The sequence below is a fragment of the Ambystoma mexicanum genome, chromosome 10 (assembly GCF_040938575.1).
Source record: "Ambystoma mexicanum isolate Mex_15411 chromosome 10, UKY_AmexF1_1, whole genome shotgun sequence".
Taxonomy (NCBI): domain Eukaryota; kingdom Metazoa; phylum Chordata; class Amphibia; order Caudata; family Ambystomatidae; genus Ambystoma; species Ambystoma mexicanum.
Genome location: NC_090932.1, coordinates 1,234,116,775 through 1,234,133,815, shown reverse-complemented (window position 1 = coordinate 1,234,133,815; position 17,041 = coordinate 1,234,116,775). Strand labels below are relative to the sequence as shown.

General features: G+C 44.8%; 1 protein-coding gene across 2 annotated transcripts in view; it reads right to left on the bottom strand.

The window, feature by feature from the left end:
• NOS1 (nitric oxide synthase 1) overlaps positions 1 to 17,041 on the bottom strand; it is an 833,905-nt gene that overhangs the window by 226,475 nt on the left and 590,389 nt on the right. For both annotated transcript variants that reach the window (XM_069619207.1, XM_069619208.1), the window contains exon 7: positions 931 to 1,022. In XM_069619207.1, the coding sequence (XP_069475308.1) occupies positions 931 to 1,022 (92 nt within the window). The remainder of the gene's footprint in view (positions 1 to 930; positions 1,023 to 17,041) is intronic.

Here is a 17,041-nt window from a genome sequence, read left to right as displayed (position 1 = left end):
GTTCCTTTACAAGGTGGGTGGTATTTTGTAGTGTGCTAGAACTGTCTGCTGTAGTAATAATAAAGTAGATATTTTTTATAACCTTGACTGGACAGTGCCTTTTATCATTGGGTATTAATTGTATTCACTGTGTTACAACTAACCAACAACCCCCCCTGTAAGTTCCCAAACATTAGTACATACTTGTGACTTTAACAAAGATTCTCATTTGATGTACGCTAAATATACCCTTGTGCATAACATTTATTTTATTGTTTAAAGCACGGACCTAGCATGAGAGCAGCCAAGCACTTTACAGGGTGTTGGTAGCCAGCATTAGGGCTGGTGTCATTTAAAAATAGTGCAGGATTTTGAGTTGGGTCTGTGTGTCAGTATGTCCATCTATTGGGAATAGTCTTCGGTCAGGAGTTGAAAAAGTTTTGTTTTGAGAAATTTGCTAAACTGGAGAATTGTGGACGCATTCCAAGCTGATATTGGGATAGAGTTCCATAGGTTAGTGAATGACAACAAAAAGATTACTGGCAGGTTCTCCCTTTTGTGGCCGAGTTGCGATTCATGCTGGTTGGTCAATTTGCAGCACAAGCAGCATGTGTCAACAGATATATGGAGCATAGCTGCCAGGTGCACTGGTGTGCTACTCGTGACTACTTTGTAGAAGATACATGCAGCCTTGAATAGTATCCTGGCCTGGAGAGGTTAGGTAAGTAACATGTTTTTAAAGATCTAACATGTTAATATACAAATTCCTCCTTTTATCCTGGACCTGCACTTCCACTCACCACCTCCAGCTCCATGTGGCTTTCTACTCGCTAACCACTGGCTGTACAGAAACTCTCTGATCAGTTCCTTAATAGTAAGCATGATTTTGTTCCCTAATGCTACATCATATGAAAAACACATTTCATCATGAAGGTGAGGCCAGGAGCTCACCTGAGGTTGCCCTTGTTTGTGGCATATTTGATGTGGTTGCAGATGTAGTTGTACATGCCATGGGCCGTGGTGCAGTCCCGTGCATCAAAAACCTGAAACAGGAAAAAAGAAAGTCCATCAGCTCTGGATAATAGAAGACCATCTACGAAAGTTAGAATTCAGAAATATGATAGGCCACAGCTCTCATTTAACAGAAGCAGAAGAATATTGTACAGCAAGTTCTTAAAATCGTTCTTCCATATTTGCCCGGGAAATGAAAGGGTTTGTTTTAAAATGTTGTCAGGCATCCAATAGCCCCTTAGTGGTTTTGTGGGTGTGGGGAGAGGTTCTTCTTCCCCAACATCCTGCTACCACTATGGCTTTCATTCCCTGCCAGGAGGGCGGGCATGGCCTTTAACAGTCAACCAGCCCAAGCTAAGGCAGGATCGAGCTGGGCACCCCGGAGTTTGTCCGGGGTGCGAATGGCTTGCACGATTTTTCATCGGAAGATCTACACTGCCTGCTGTGGGGTGCAAATACAGCTCTAGCGTGACGGAGACTGAGAGGCCATGCAAGGCCCTATTCTGAGAATGAAGCTGGCTGAGGTTGAAACCCATTGGGATATGCATGCCAGTACAAATATTGATTTATATGATATGATATTTTATTTATATCGCGCTCATACACACAAGTGTTTCAGAGCGCGACCATGCAAAGGGAGGGGAACAGGGGAGAAGCAAAAACAACGATCTTACTAGGCCCAGTGACATTGAGAATGCGCAAGTGCATGGGGAAGGGAAAAGGGGGAAAGTGCATGGGGAAGGAGAAAAGGGGGAAGTGCAGAGCATAGGAGAGAACAAAATAAATAGTAAGTAAGTAAGTATATAATTAAATAGGGTGTTAGTGGTGGTAGTGCAGCCTGTAATAGGCAAAGGTGCTAGGTTTAGTCATATAGGGTGTATCTGATAAGTGCAGAAGAAAAGTGGGTGGGGAACTGTATGGGTACAGATACAGGCCCCAATGCAAGGGGTGGCCCGAGGCAGTGCAAGAGGGTGGCAGGGTGAGCAGGTACCTGGGCCCGAAAGACAGAGGGTGGCCAGGTGCACAGTGCCGAGGGAGAAGGCAGGTCAGCAGGGGAGAAGTGGGGCAAAGGCAGAAGCGAAGAGGAAGGTCTTGAGGAGCTTCCGGAACCGTAGATGGTTCTCCTTAAGTTTCAAGGTGGCAGGGAGGCAGTTCCAAAGGGAGGCCCCAGCCGAAGACAGAGATCTACCTCCAGCACGTTTCTTTGAAAAACGACTGACCCTGAGGGAGTTAGAGGTAGAGGCGCGAAGGGCTCGAGAGGGGAGGTATTTACGGAGGGATAGTTGACGGTATTTTGGACCCAGGCCCCAGAAAGCCTTGTGGACATTTCTGACATAAGGGCTAGTGAAGGACCACAAATGGGCCTAGTACAACTTACCCAAACTGGGCAGGCACTCAAGTGGAGGAAAATGTGCCTGGGAACTGAAAACTACTGGATTTGCCCAATACAAGCTACAATCTCACTTAAAGAGACAGATAGCAGCATGTTACATTGACTTCAATCCAGCACCAGAATGTGATCCAGAAATCTAAAATGAATCCAAGCACTTTGCATTTGTCACAAATAAAACACTTTTCAACCTTCAAAATTACAATTTAAAAGGAGAGGTCTACTTGTCGGAGAAGTGAACAGTAGTTTCCTATGTTAACTGTGGACTATGCCATTCCTGGAAAGTCGGCCCAGATGCAATACAAAATGTTACATGGTAAACACATCTTTTCAATTTAAAATGCTATTCTGTTAGAATTGTGTATGTAGTTTCTTTTCCCCACTGAACTGAAAGTTCTGTGCCTCTGAAACGTTGACCTCAAGACCTTTGGGCAGATAAGCCAGCCAACAGAATTGATACATTTAACTAGCGTGGCCCAATAAAGTGCCTCTCAGAGTCACAAATGGATCTTCAATGACTGTGTAGGAACAGACATTAATGATAAGCAGCTGTTCAAGTCAAGTGACTTGTGAGAAATGAAACTGTCTGGATTTTCGAAATGTGATACGGAGACTTCTATATTAAATACTTGCAATCCAAATAACATGGGAAACATTCTCCTTAATAACAGGAGAACCGTGCGTCACAATGAGCTCATCTAGGACTCATATTAAATATCACAAAATGACAGTCAGCTGTATGTAAATATTAACCATATGTGATGGATAGAATTTGAGTTAGGAAGAAAACCATTATTCTGGCCTTCTCATAATTCAGAGAACTCGAAAGTTGGTGAACTGATAGAATGCAAAATTAATGCTTAATGCTTTGTAACTATTTCAGCTCAGGAACAAACCACAAAAAATTATAGCTTCTCCCAGGAAGGTCGTACCGTAAAAAAATAAGTATTCCCTAATTCGCCATAAAATGTAGAATTCAACAATATATATGTTCATGCAGTTATCTGAAAAGTGAAGGTAGTTGCCATGTAGTGCGATTTTGAGAAAAAAAACAAAATGTAAAAACATGTAATTTAGAAATTATGCATTTTCCTCCTTCCCCATTGGCCATAATACAGACCTCTAAACTCCTTGTCCTATCAGCTGGGAGGAGAAGAGGCACAGGGGAGTGAGACAATTCTGTGGGATGAGACACAGCATTTGTCACCTCAATGCCAAAGTATGTAATGGCTTATTTTAATAATCAGCTTTTCATTCCACAAGATGCACAGATAAATAGTGGCAAACACAATCAACTCCTAGGCCTTTGGAGAAATAAAAAGTCATCCAAAATCCTAGAGCTTTGTAAAGCTATTAACCTCGCTAACACCCAACGGTATAATTAAAGGAAATCTGTGAATAATAACGGCCTAAAAGAACTGCCTTCCCCTTTTCAATCAGGCCGACTGTCATTTGGGACTACAAGTCCCATAATTCAGTAAGTACTGGGATAAGGAAGAGGGCTAAAAAGGTACAATGTTGCAGGAGTGGTCAGATCGTTAATTCAAATTACCCACAGCTGATGGAGGCAGAGAGGTTTAAAAGCCCCCTGAGGTGCAGGCCATAGAGAAGCAGAGTAGCAGAGAAAGCAAACAGCAGAAGCAGTGTGGTCTTGCAGACAGCCCAGATAGAAGTTGGAAGAGAGAGAAGACGCCAGGAACACTGTGTGGCAGAAATCAGCTGCCAGTCCTGAGAAGGTCTGTTTCTATCGAATCCTGAAGTGCAGAGGCTATGCAGTGGGAAGCGAAGGCGAGGGAAGCTTTCATTCCCAGGAGGCCGTCTCAGGTGGCTGGCGTGCACCTGAGGGCCTCCGGTGCCTCAGGGGCTCCAGTTGCAGGTGGCGTGGGCGAAGGCAGACTGCACAAAGCAGTTTGCTGGGCCGCAATGAGCCACAGAAGAAAAAGTCCTGTGAGCAGTGAGGGGAAAGGAGGCTCACATCTTACCCGGCGGGTTCACATGCTGGCAGTGACACCAGTGTGCTCTGTACCTGCTCCCGTGTTCAAGGCAGGCCTTCAGCAGGAGAGCAGCGCTCACTTAGCAATTTTGAATACAGAACCATTGAGCAGCAGCGAAAGTCTTGTATAACAAAACCAAATGACCAACTTCAAATGTGTGAGTCCATGGAAAACCCAGCAATCCGATGGGGCGATATTGTTGAGAAGTAATACCCGCAAGTATTGCCCAAGCCAAAAGCTACTAAAATCAAGGCAAATACAATACAACCGATATTGCCAAAAGCAGAAGGGGGCGAATGAAAGGTCCATAAGTGTTGAAATCTGATACCCATACTTTGTACAACATAGGGTAAATGCTGGTATAAACTCACATTGCCAAAGCCAAGAGAGTCAGACTAAGATCCTATGCTTGTCAGTATTTGCTTACCTGTGCAGTGGGGAAGAAAGAGTGACAAAAAGACTGCCCTTCCAGGAAAAGATATTCAGAAGGAGAGGAGAATTGTCTACTGAAAAGTGCGAAAGAATTTCAATGTGATTCCTGTTTCCCCTAAAAAGTTGTTAAATCTTTTTGAAGCTGCAAATTGTTGAATACTGTGAAGATGTTATGAACCTCTGGTCAGTTGACCTTAACCCTAAGAGCACTTGTTGTGAAACGCTGTTTGGGTAGGGGACTATATCTGGATGGCAAACTTTTGAAGGAGTAGACCTGGCATGGGAGTAGACCAGGTGTGAACTGAATTAGTTGGCCTGGCATGGTAGTAAATCGGGTGGAAATCGAAGAAGGTTTACAAAGTGTTCTTGACAGAGACCATGTATGTGTGTGTGCTACTGAAGAGAAGAGCTATGTAAAGGTGCCAAGAAGTTGTGTTTCTTTAAAACATAATCAACTGTGGTAAATCATTCTGACCAAGACAATTGGTGCTATTGATGAATTGCAAAGTTGTCCTTTATCTAAGGAGGATAAATGGTGCAGGGAAGGGGCAGTCTTCTATTTTCTTTGTTAAATTATCAGAGTATTGGAACTTTCTGTTGACCAATTAAACTTGCAACGACCTATATTGGAACTGTGTTGCCAACCAGGATTTTCTTCTCTTCTTTTCTTGAATGGGAAGCAGAATTCTGCTTAAAATCTGGGGAAGGGGAACTCACCCAGGTTCTAAGAAGAGACGGTTGTTGCAAAACAAACTCAATTATTGTTTTGAACTGCCATGCATTCCCTTATTTATTTGTTGTATGGATAAGTGTGAGGGACACATATCCTTTGTTAGAGGGTTTACTTTAGTTCATATTAGGCAGGGAAATCCTCATCAGGGTAGGGATAGTGAGGTGTGTAACTAACTGTATCAGTTAATAAAATGGCATTTGTTGAGAAAACCTTACAAAGTTGTCCACCTCACATTTCTGACACCTCACAATACTAAGGACTATAGTTGGCCCTCAAACTCTTCTTTTTATCATTACTTAAATGTTTGGATGGTGGTTGCTGTCTAGCTCTGCAAGATTTAAAAGGTTGAGGAAGCTAATAAGAGGAAGTCTGATAAGGACCTAGGAGCATGGCATGCATGGATATTTGCACCACTCCTCCACCCTTATAATATTAGTCTGCCCATTGCGCTCGAAGATATATGATGGTAACCTATCCATTGCACTTAGAAGATCTATACGTTAGCCATTGTAACACAAAAGATATAGGCAGGTATCCCTGATATTGCACTAAGGACATGCCTGATGGTAGCCTATTATGGAACCTAGAAGATATATAATAAGACTATAAGGGTAGCTGGTCTATTGCATTTATAGAATCCTGCAAAGATCTGAAGGTAGTCCGCCTGTTATGCCTAGAATATGTACTAAGATTGCCAGTCTACTTGCGCTTAGAAGACATTGAGGGTAGCCTGTCTATAGTTCCTAGGGGAGCCTATGAGGGTAGCTTGTCTTCCCACACAGATGATCTGAACACACAGCGAGATCAAAGATAAGCTCCATCTGAGCTTAAGGTATGTATAAAAGCACCACTTCGGTGGACATCTGCTGCAGGCACGGCTATCCATCAACACACATTAGAATTCAGCTAGGACTATGATAAATTTGGTCTAGCTGTACATGTAACATCTTCGCCTCCTTACACCAGACCTGCCTCAACACCTCTGCTATTAGACTACAGCGACAACCTACAACAGTACTAGTTCTAGCTGGACACATAACTAGTCTCTTCCACTGGTGCTCAGCACATGTCTGACCTCTTGGGTTGCTTACTGGAGCCTGGCCAGCCCACCCAATTCCTAATCTTGACCAAATGCACACAAGCATTCTAAGCCTTTTCTGAGAATGTTCCCATACTTGGATTTCAGTCCCGGGGGCATTGCTATCACAAGCTTTGAGGCCATAGAAATGGGAAAAGGCGCTATATAAATGTCTACTACTACCATGATATGCATTTTGGCAAGATCTGATCCGTTCAGGGAGAACAAAAAGGGGTTTGTTTTGAAAGGGATTTCAGTGGGCGTTTCTTGAAATACTGGTTCAAAATATGAAACTCACAATCAGGCATTTCCACACATAGAGATTGTAGAGCTCCAGCACAAAGATGATGCGTCATCCTGCCAGATTGGTCAAACTCTTTGAGAAACTAGCTGGAATGTCTTTGTCTGGCAATGTTGAGGCTCATTTGCTAGACAAAGCCCAGCCGCCATTAAACCAAAACCCAATGCAGGTCTTTGAGTTTATTATAAAAAGAGTATGCTCAACGCTGCAAGCAACACAATTCATTGTGCAAAGTTCAATTATTTTGAGCGGATCATATCGTGCAAAATGTCATGAATAGTATCTCAAATATTTAAAAAGCATGGTTACGTGAAGTTATGAATCTGACATAATAGATCGTAGAAATGTACATCTGTCTTTATTATACATACAAATTTGAAATATACATTAGTGGTTTGAGCAGTGAAACCGAATAATACGTTTGCATAGCAAAATTGACAAAATGCAAGGTAAAACAATAACAAAGATGACAAAAAATCCAAGTAATACAAGCAATATATATGAAATTCATAATTTTTTCTAGTCCATGTTTGTGTAGCTTTTTACTTAATACCCCTGGTTGGCATGTTAAACACATTTTCATGCACGTAGTCTGCCTACGTGTATGTCAAAATCTTAGTTTCACAATGTCCCTTCCTGTGATACAGGCATATAAGCATGTTTCGGCACGCCAACTACTTGGTATCCACTAGCGCCTTCCTCAAGGCAGAAAAACAAACCCTAGCGGGAAGCAAGGGGAGGCAGACACAAATCTGGTTCAAAAGAATGTTCTGGAATTGCTTAGGTATGAGATACTATCAATCTGATTCAATGGACTGCCCGCAATGTCATGACTCCCCGGTCTTTGAGTCTTGCACAGAGGGGAGCGCTTACTTATTCACATTGTGTAAGCAGTCCACTCCATGCACTATTGATTTTATGAATGGGTGTTAATTCAGCAGAGAAATCCAGGTGGATCCAGGTTTCGAAGCAGTGGTCGAAGTGTACAAAAAGAAGTAGCAGAACTATGTTTCCTGCTGGCTTGCATCTACTCCCCACAAACCCCATCACCATGCCCCCTCCCACACATAATACACACCCCAAAAACATTCACCTGCTGTTTAAGGGAACGTTCAGTGTAGTGCACTGAAAGTGCAAGTTTGAACTTCTTCCTACACTTTTATTTTAAAACGAAACCATTCGGGAACGGTTTCTTTTCAAATTAAAAGTATAAGAACAGTGAAACTTAATTTAAAAAAGTAGAGGAGCACCGCTCCCAACCACTCCCGCCCACTTCGACCACTGTTTCCAAGTGGTTTTACACCATTTTGTAAAACTAATCATAAATGTTGCCTGCTATATCAATGCATCAAACACTCTGGACATACCACATGGCACACATGCCTGGGACACACGCCTCTGTGCCTGAAGATAGCACTACAGTTAGTGCCACTAACTGCAAACTGTACAGAATTAAAATCACAGGAATAGCGTGATTACATAGGGCATAGATTGCTGATGCTGCACTATTGAAAGAATTCACATTATGTGCAGGTAACAGATAGTTCTCTCTCTATTGCTATAAGATACAAAATAGAAATAAAGTCCTCAAGAAAGTTGCCCACTGTGAAGAGTCAGGAATGAAACTCAGACACGTTAGTCATGTTTTTGATTACAGACTTGAATTGAAAATAAAAGGGTTGGGCAAAGTCCTCTCTGATCCTGCTCTAAGAGGAATGTCCCTACCTAAACCAAAACTAAGGATCTGTCTGTGTCAGGATGTCAATATCAAACTGTCCTTATGTCCAAAAGTTATATTCTGACCCTCACACTAAAACTGACCTATAAAGGTAAAAAGGGAAATGTCTTTAACCTTTGAAGTTCTTGAAAAAGTGTTCATAAAAGAATAAATAGTTCCAACACAAAGGTTCTTTATGTATGAAGAGTTCTTGCTCCAAAATGTGGGGGCTCCCTCACCTGCATTTCTCTTCAATGAATACAACAATTCCTTGTGTCTTTCTTGGCCCACAATAGCACTGTCACAGTGAAAGTGCCCTAGCTTTGTAGATCCTTCTGCCACGACTTGGCTTGGCTTTTCCTTATATGCTTAAAACAGTTCTGATATTCCTTTACTTGGAAGTTCTTGTACCCTACACACTTGTAATTGCTTGGTATACTCTCCTACCAGGGCTTCTTGTGTTCACAAACTTGTCACTGCCTGGTATATTCTCCAGCCAGGGTTTCATGCATTCACACAGGGTTTCTAACCATTTCCACAATTGTATATTTACTTGGTTGGATAGTATTTCTTTTTGATATACATTTCACTTTGGTGTTCCCAGGTATTTACATTCCATGCATTCACATACGGACCAGGGTTTTAATTCTCTTCCCGTTTTTACATTGTCTCTTTGCTATCTCTCTTTCTGTGGTTCTTGTTACTGTTATTGGTATTTGGCGCGATCGCCGATACGCCCTGGGGTCCCCACTGTCTTTGGGCTGACTCACCAGCTCTTGCCAAGGTTCTCGGGCTTGTTCATGGTTGTTCATTGAAGGTACGCTGCCTGGATTCCCTTTGTGGTTATTTCCTGTTTGTTTTCCCATATCTCGTGGTGCCTCTTCCACTCGCCTGCTTTACCTCAGGCTCCGGTAAGAAATGGGTTGCTTGTAGCAGTTGGCGAACACCCAGGAGTCTTTCCCTGGGTCCTGGTGTCCCGGCAGCGTGACCCACTCTGTCAGCATCTCCTTTCTTTGCTGGTGAGCCGCCCGGCACCACCTCACCAGCTTCTGCTTTTTGGTCCTGCGACCCTCTCAGAGATGTGTAACGTTGTCTCCTAACTGCAGCTTCACACATCTTGTTTCCGTCCTTTAAATTTCCCGGGCACAGGTGTAATAATCACTTTCAAAGTATTTTTGGATGATTGAAAAATTGACCTGGAGAAGGCGGTCTTGTAATTTCTGCAAGATAGATCAAGGTTGGCGGTTGGCTCATTTGATGTGGGGAAAGGTTTTCCCTTTGCTTCAAAGAGGGAGGTGAAGATGAATGACAATAGCCCATAAGGGTCTTGGGTATGGGAGGACTATCTTCAAGGCCAAATGGAGGATACCCTCATCCAATGAAGCCATACAATCTCGCCAGAGGTTGTCCCCTCCCATGTGATCCTCCCTCATATAGCCGCCTCCAGGGTCAGAATCAGATGATGACTACCAGGCTCGGCCACATTGGAGGAGGTCACAACCGGGAGATCAATGAGGACTCCATTGGATTCATCACACCACTTACAAAGGCAACAGAAACTAGTAGATAATACACAAAACCTAGGTTGGTGGCTGTGAGTGCTCATTATTAATGGGTAGGGAAGTCATACACCGCCAGATACATAGCAGGAATATGCTGGCAGAATAATTTAGACATTGCCAATGCAGTGGGTGCGACAGGGGTTGGTTGGCAGGATAACATCTACAAAAGGGAACCCTGCCTAATGGCATAAGCTGTTTTCATTTTCTGTCCATCCCCAAGCCACATGTATTCAGATAAGGGATGCCTTTATTATTTGTTTTCTGCTGCAACTCCCATCACCCCACCCTACATATTCAGTTGGAAGCTCGGGTACCTGCTTTCCCCACCAACCCTCATTACGTGTATGCCACATATAGTAGTAATGTACTATGCCCTTGATGTATAGTAATGTTTCATAATGTCAATTGATGTGAGCTTTATACTTTTGTCTTGTTTAGTGACAGCCATTTATGCAAAAGGAATGCATAAATAATGAAAGGGCTACATGACAACAGGAGTCCACGTTTGTTTAGGGGTGTGGGCGGGGGGGGTTCCCATCTGCAGGGGCTTGTGGTTTGTCAGGGAGAGTTGGCTGGGAGGGTCACTGGTCTGACTAAAGTGGGAAAGCAGGCAAACCAGAAAGCAAAGCTGGCCAAGCATGTCAGCCAGGCAGCGGCACCCATTTTATCTGGTGCTTAATTGTGCTGGGTGTGATCCTGTGAAGTTTGTGTGCACAGACTATGCTGTCGTGGTGCTCAGATTAGGAGGAAGGGATGCCTCGTTGTCCCAATTCATCATAGCTAACTTGTTATACTCTTTATGATACCGTTGAAAGGTTACCAGGCGTTTTATACACTAAGTGGACTAGTTCTCTGGGGGAATGTTTGTAGAGGCTAACAATTACCTAATCGCCTTGCGATGCTCACAAGGATAGCCAGGAAATAGGGGAACCATGGTGTGGGTGCAGTGGATGAGTGCGACCCTGGGGAGCAACCCTGCCTGGGCTGCAGGCAAGGATTGGGGTTACTGTGGTGGCATTGTACAGTAGCATGTGCTGAGGGTGAAGCTGCGATAGTCAATGCGGCCAAAGGGAAAGTTGCGGTAAGGCTTGTTCTGATGGGGGCAACAGTCAGGTCATGAGGGTAGAGTGCAACGAGAGGGATGGGATACCACATGATTGGTACAGGTGTGGATAGGGCATCAGTCCCAATGAGCTCTGACATGGCTAAGTTCTGGAATGCGGGTTACACATGAAATCATGTTATCTTCATGCTGGGGCTTTTTGGCAATGATATCTTGCAAATATTTCATAGACCATGCCCCCTGTCTCGGGGGCTGGAAGTGAGCAGCCAGGCCCCCAGTCTAATACCTAAATCAAGAATATGTCCAACACTGGCAGGGATGTTCAAGCTAAGGAAAAGAAAAACAAAATGTTACTGTAAGGCCTCTCACACATGGGAAGGACACAACAGACATTACTGTACCCCCATACATTATCAAACCCTTCCAATGCCTGCAGAGAATGAAGGAGCACTTGTTATGGGAGAACGAATGGAACAGGCGGTATTGTTCTCCCATACAGCATCAAACCCTTTCAATGTCGATAGAGAATGAATGCGGTACATGTAATGGAGCAGGCTGTAAAATCTGTTTTGGGCAAAGAGGAACAACGCCAATACAGAAATGGAAAATGTCATAGCCAACCACACGGGAAGAGATAGAGACATACTGTACAGTATAGTGGATCGAAGTAACTTACCTGGGGTGGTGAAAAGAACCTTGTTTACCGGTGGAGCAGCATAGATTGTCTTGGTTTTTGGGAGGATAGTCTCATGTACCTTGTGAGGCCTATTCAGTTTCATGGCCGGCTCCCGAGGCCCCCAAATGGGTCCAGGGACGAAGGCAAACGTTTTGCATGGCATGATCCCCTGCTTGCGGTAGAACTTGTTGGTTTTCATTTAGAGATCGGTACGGTCTTGGCAAATACTGTGCTCAGAATTGCACCAGCAGTAAATGTGCACTTTGCAATCTCTCTCTCGGTTTTCAGCAATGCACAGGCCATTGTCATGTCAGCAGACGTTCTATCATGCAAATTGCTTAATTTGTATTGGTTTGAAGGACCACCAAGTTAGGCGAGGAGGTCACCTTGACAGTATCAATCATACTCCCATGGGAAGACATTTCTGTTCTGCAGCACCAAGCACCATTGATAGCACTGATTGGCCAAATAATGTAGACATCGGCACTCAGCCAGATGTGAAAAGTAGGCAGGGAAGTGGAGTGAGAGGAGGGCAGCTGGAGCTCAACCGCGATTTTGAAGAAGCTGGTGCTGTGAGGGCAACAAGGGGTCACCGAGAAGTGCAGAATGTTTTGGTTCACAGTATGGAATGCCTTTCCAACCACCTTCCCCGGCTCTAGGTGGTACAAGAAGGGTTGCATTGTAAAATACAAACCAAAATAGCTCACACAAATACATGTTGCCTAGTCCTGGAATTACAGCGCAGTATGTGCTATGCCCTCTACCTTGTTACATTGGTGGGATGATCCTTGCATAGTAGGGCCTGCAGTGGTGTCTGTTGTTACAGAAACCTACGGGATGTGTAGGTTATGTGTAGTCAGGACTCCTATTCACCAGGCATTCCTGCACATGTAGTCCTACATCTCTGATGGAAAAAGGAAAGGCATTTGAGTCTCTACTGTTATAGTCCGTTATCTTCTACTGGCAACAGGACGTTTGTACAACCCTAATGTAGGCTAGCAAGGTTCCCTCGGTCTTGTTTTGGAATGTACTGTTAAGTATTTATCTACCATAAAGTGCTTATATTCAACTTTTATAACATTGTCCGACCCATGACTCACCCTTGGCCATCCAGAGTCTTGGGAGGATAGCTCAGTGGCAACGTGCTCGCCTTGGAAACAAGACGACACTGAGCAACACAGGTTCGATCGCCAGTCCGCACTTAGAAACCTCTGGGTATTAAGCGTGTTATAAATAACATATCATATCAGCAGGGAGTCTCTGGGGGAATTGACTGTACTTTTTATTTGTCCCATTGCCAGTGTCAACTGAAAGGCACACATTGCTTGATATCAGGGAGCTGTATCGACATTTCAGTGTTACATTGATTCCGGGAAATAGAGTACTGTTATACAGTAATGGCTTTACACTAAACGGTACTGTATCTCTTAAAAATAATACAACATGGATCAGAATGTAAAGAAAAAAACAATGCTCAGTAGTGATCACTCCATACAGTGAGACAATAAGACTGGTGGAGTGGCTTTAAAGGTGGTGCCCAGTTGTTTTAAGAGTTCTCCCAGATAGCGAGAGATTCCCCAGGCTCCACCCAAGGTTCCCCGTTTATTCCCGGTACTTCAGGCAGGTGCCCAGCCTCACATCCACTGATCTTTCAGGTAACCGTGGGGGCCTGAACGCACACGTGCTTGAACAAACGTCTATGGCCACACTCCCGTCCCTCTCAACGTCTGCGCATGTCCAGTGGCCAGGGCATGCACGAGCAGGTGCTTTTACCCCCAATGAAGGACAAGAAACAACCTAGTGGTGAAATGATTAACAGTGTCTCGGAAATCTGCGCCCAAAAATAGTGCCAGGATGCATCGGTGAGATGGCCGATTTGGCCGATTAAAAAAAGAGCGATATGTACAAATGTCACTCAAGTATTTAAGAGATGTGGTATCTGGTCAATCTGTGGTCACGTTACATTCAGCAATCACACATACTCCATGTTACATTAAAAACAGCACCTGGAAAGCAAAGCACAGGCCGGAGGTCGCCGACGAGGTGCAGGCGTTGTTGTTTGTACTGTTAGCAGAGCACAGTAGGGGGTGTTCCACTGGGCGGAACCGATGGTGTGCATCTTGGTGCAATGCACATCCAAAAAGGTATTCAGGCCACGTGCAGGGCACGTGCAGGGCACTGCCTCAGCAGATGAGCAGACAGGAGCAGGGAAAACAGCAGCAGGTGCTCAGCCTTGGCCCAGGTACTCAGTGCACTGCAGCAGAAGGGGTTTCAGTACTCCCGCACCCAAGTACTGAAGGCCTAGCATGTGTCTCAGTGTTGTGTTTGCCAGGCACAGCTTATTGGATGCAAATTGAACCATGGCATGTTAAAGTCCACCACAAGAAAGTGGTTGGCATTTTGATTCTGGTACGCAAGGCATTTATAGGTGAACCTGATGGGGTGTCAAGGATTCAGGGGGAGAGTGGCAGCACCTACATATGGATTTTGCATTGGGGCATCTCTGATGCTGACCTACATTACATGCTGCTAAGGGTGGAGGCAGGCTTGGAAGGTTGTATGAATGTTGGCGCTTGGATTTGATTTGATAGTAATAGCTTTGGTTTTAGTATACATCTGTGATAATCTGGATACTCCGCAGAATTTCCCCAAACCCTTAATTGCTCCCCCACCCCCAGCAATCTCCCTGCCCCCACTACCACTTTCTAACACTCTCTAGCCCATGCATCTGCCCTGAAGCCATGCTAGGGGAGATGAGCAAGCCCGTATCCCCCACTTCATGGCTCGTCAGACGCCGCCCGCACCCCCGCAACCAGGATCAGAAGAAGACAAACATGGTCCTAACCACCTCAACAAAAAGGGGCGCACAATCCCAGAGTGCAATGTATCCCGTTCTTGACAAACTGACTAATGCTGGAAAGTGCATTTCTTTGAAAAATATGTTGGTAATCGCGCGTTTGGAAGAACATCTGGCAAGTAAAGTGGCCCCCGCAGCTCTGGCAGACCGGCCATTCAGACGTCACACTATTGCCCTACGGAGTAATATGAGCCTGCCAATTGCACTATCCCAAGGCGCTACAATCCCTGAACTTAACACGGGACTGGATAAGCAATGTCTCCGTTAGACATTCGACCTGCCTCTACCTCATCACACCTCAACTATTGCCTACTAATTCCGAGTTACACCTGTCACAGGGGCTACTCCACACAATCTCACTCTTCATCTTCACCTATGTTCTTTAAGCTTACATCCACCCAGGGCCTCTGGTGCCATTGCCCACCCAGGACCTCTGGCAATAACCCATGGGTCTGGTGCCATTGCCCACCCAGGACCTCTGGCAATAACCCATGGGTCTGGTGCCATTGCCCACCCAGGGCCTCTGGCAATAACCCATGGGTCTGGTGCCATTGCCCACCCAGGGCCTCTGGCAATAGCCCATGGGTCTGGTGCCATTGTGCACCCAGGGCCTCTGGCAATAACCCATGGGGCTGGTGCCATTGCCCACCCAGGACCTCTGGCAATAACCTATGGTCCTGGTGCCATTGCCTTAGTACAACTTTCTGATAAATAAACACATACATCACAACAAAGCAAAGAAATAACAGTGACTCCAAGTGAAGGGTTACATTAGGACAATTCCGAAAATCACATACAAACATGGGTTCCCATTTGTTTTAGGTTAGCAGGCACCATAAACCAGCAATCTCTTTATGCAACCCTGATCGCGGATCCACCTCAGAAATCTACATCTCACAAGCTTTCACACAACATACCCTTCGATCTGGCCATAATTGCATTTTATCAATCTTTGCGGCACCCTCACTCTCTTCCTCTCACCTCCCTCTCTCGCTTTCTCTTTTTTTTTCCTCTGCAGGCTAAGATCAGGATACCCCAGAAAGGGGAACGCTATTAATATTCCAACTTCCAGACAGGCCTCAGCACTCTAAAAACACTACAGTGGTGATTTGCCACTGTATAAATAATGTGTAACATAAAAAACACGTGGCATTTAAAATGGTGCCGAGCATATGTGTAACAAGGTATGTCAAAACCAGCTTGCACTCAAACACCCCTTGCCCCACGTTTTAGGGCGACAAAGTGCTGTCACTGTTGTGCAATGCAAAAAACAATCACGGATTCTGATAGAGGATAACAAATGGCCTTACGTGTTAGTTAAGGTAAACGTTTTAGCACACAAAAACACTATTTAGGAAAAGACATTTCTTAGAAGCTTAATTTTTGTAACAATAAATGTGTAAGCTATCAGTCCCTAGACAGAAGACCACCCTTTCCCTGGTGTGGGGCGTCTGTGCCTAGGTGGGAGGTGGTGGACCTCCTATCTAAGAGGGAAAGAAAAGGAGAGCTATCCCTGCCTCTACAAAGTTGTCTTACTTTGTCTGTCTCTTAGTGAGTGAGCAGGTATTGCTCGTATTGTTGAGCAATCTGTACTGTTAATTACGTCAACATTTCAAGGAGGAACAATTTCCATAAGGCACTGGACCCTATATTTCTTTATTGACCTTCCAGGAAGTGTGTCAACGATATATTGTTGATCTGGTGGTGGGTTATGGGAAAGTCCAACCAATCTTAAAAATCTTATCAAAAGATCATGCAAATATTTTCTGTGGACCACTCGTGTTGTCCTTTACGGTATAGAGAAAGTGCCGGTTAACCACAATGATATGATCTTTTTCTCTTTTTCTTGCTCCTTATTCAAAACCAATTGTTTTGTTTGCCGGCACGGGAGCACGACTGTGACAGTGGGCCTCATTACAGGTCGGGTGGTCCGGAATTAACAGTGGCGGTAAACCCGCCGCCACTTTTAATTCCGGACCGCCCGATCCCGAGTCCTGCAGGCGGAAGGTGACCTTCCCGCCAGGTCTGACTTGGCCGGTTGAACACCTCCCGCCTGCAGGCAGACGTGGAAACACCAGCACCATCACGAGATGGTGCCGGTGTTTCCACTTCCCCATTCTCATTGAGTCCTATAGGACTCAATGGGAATGGGGATTTACCGAATTCCACCTCCGGAATTCCCGGGACACCAGGGCTGTAATGCCCTGGTAATTCCGGGAGTCACGGAGGCGGAATGGTAATACGAGTC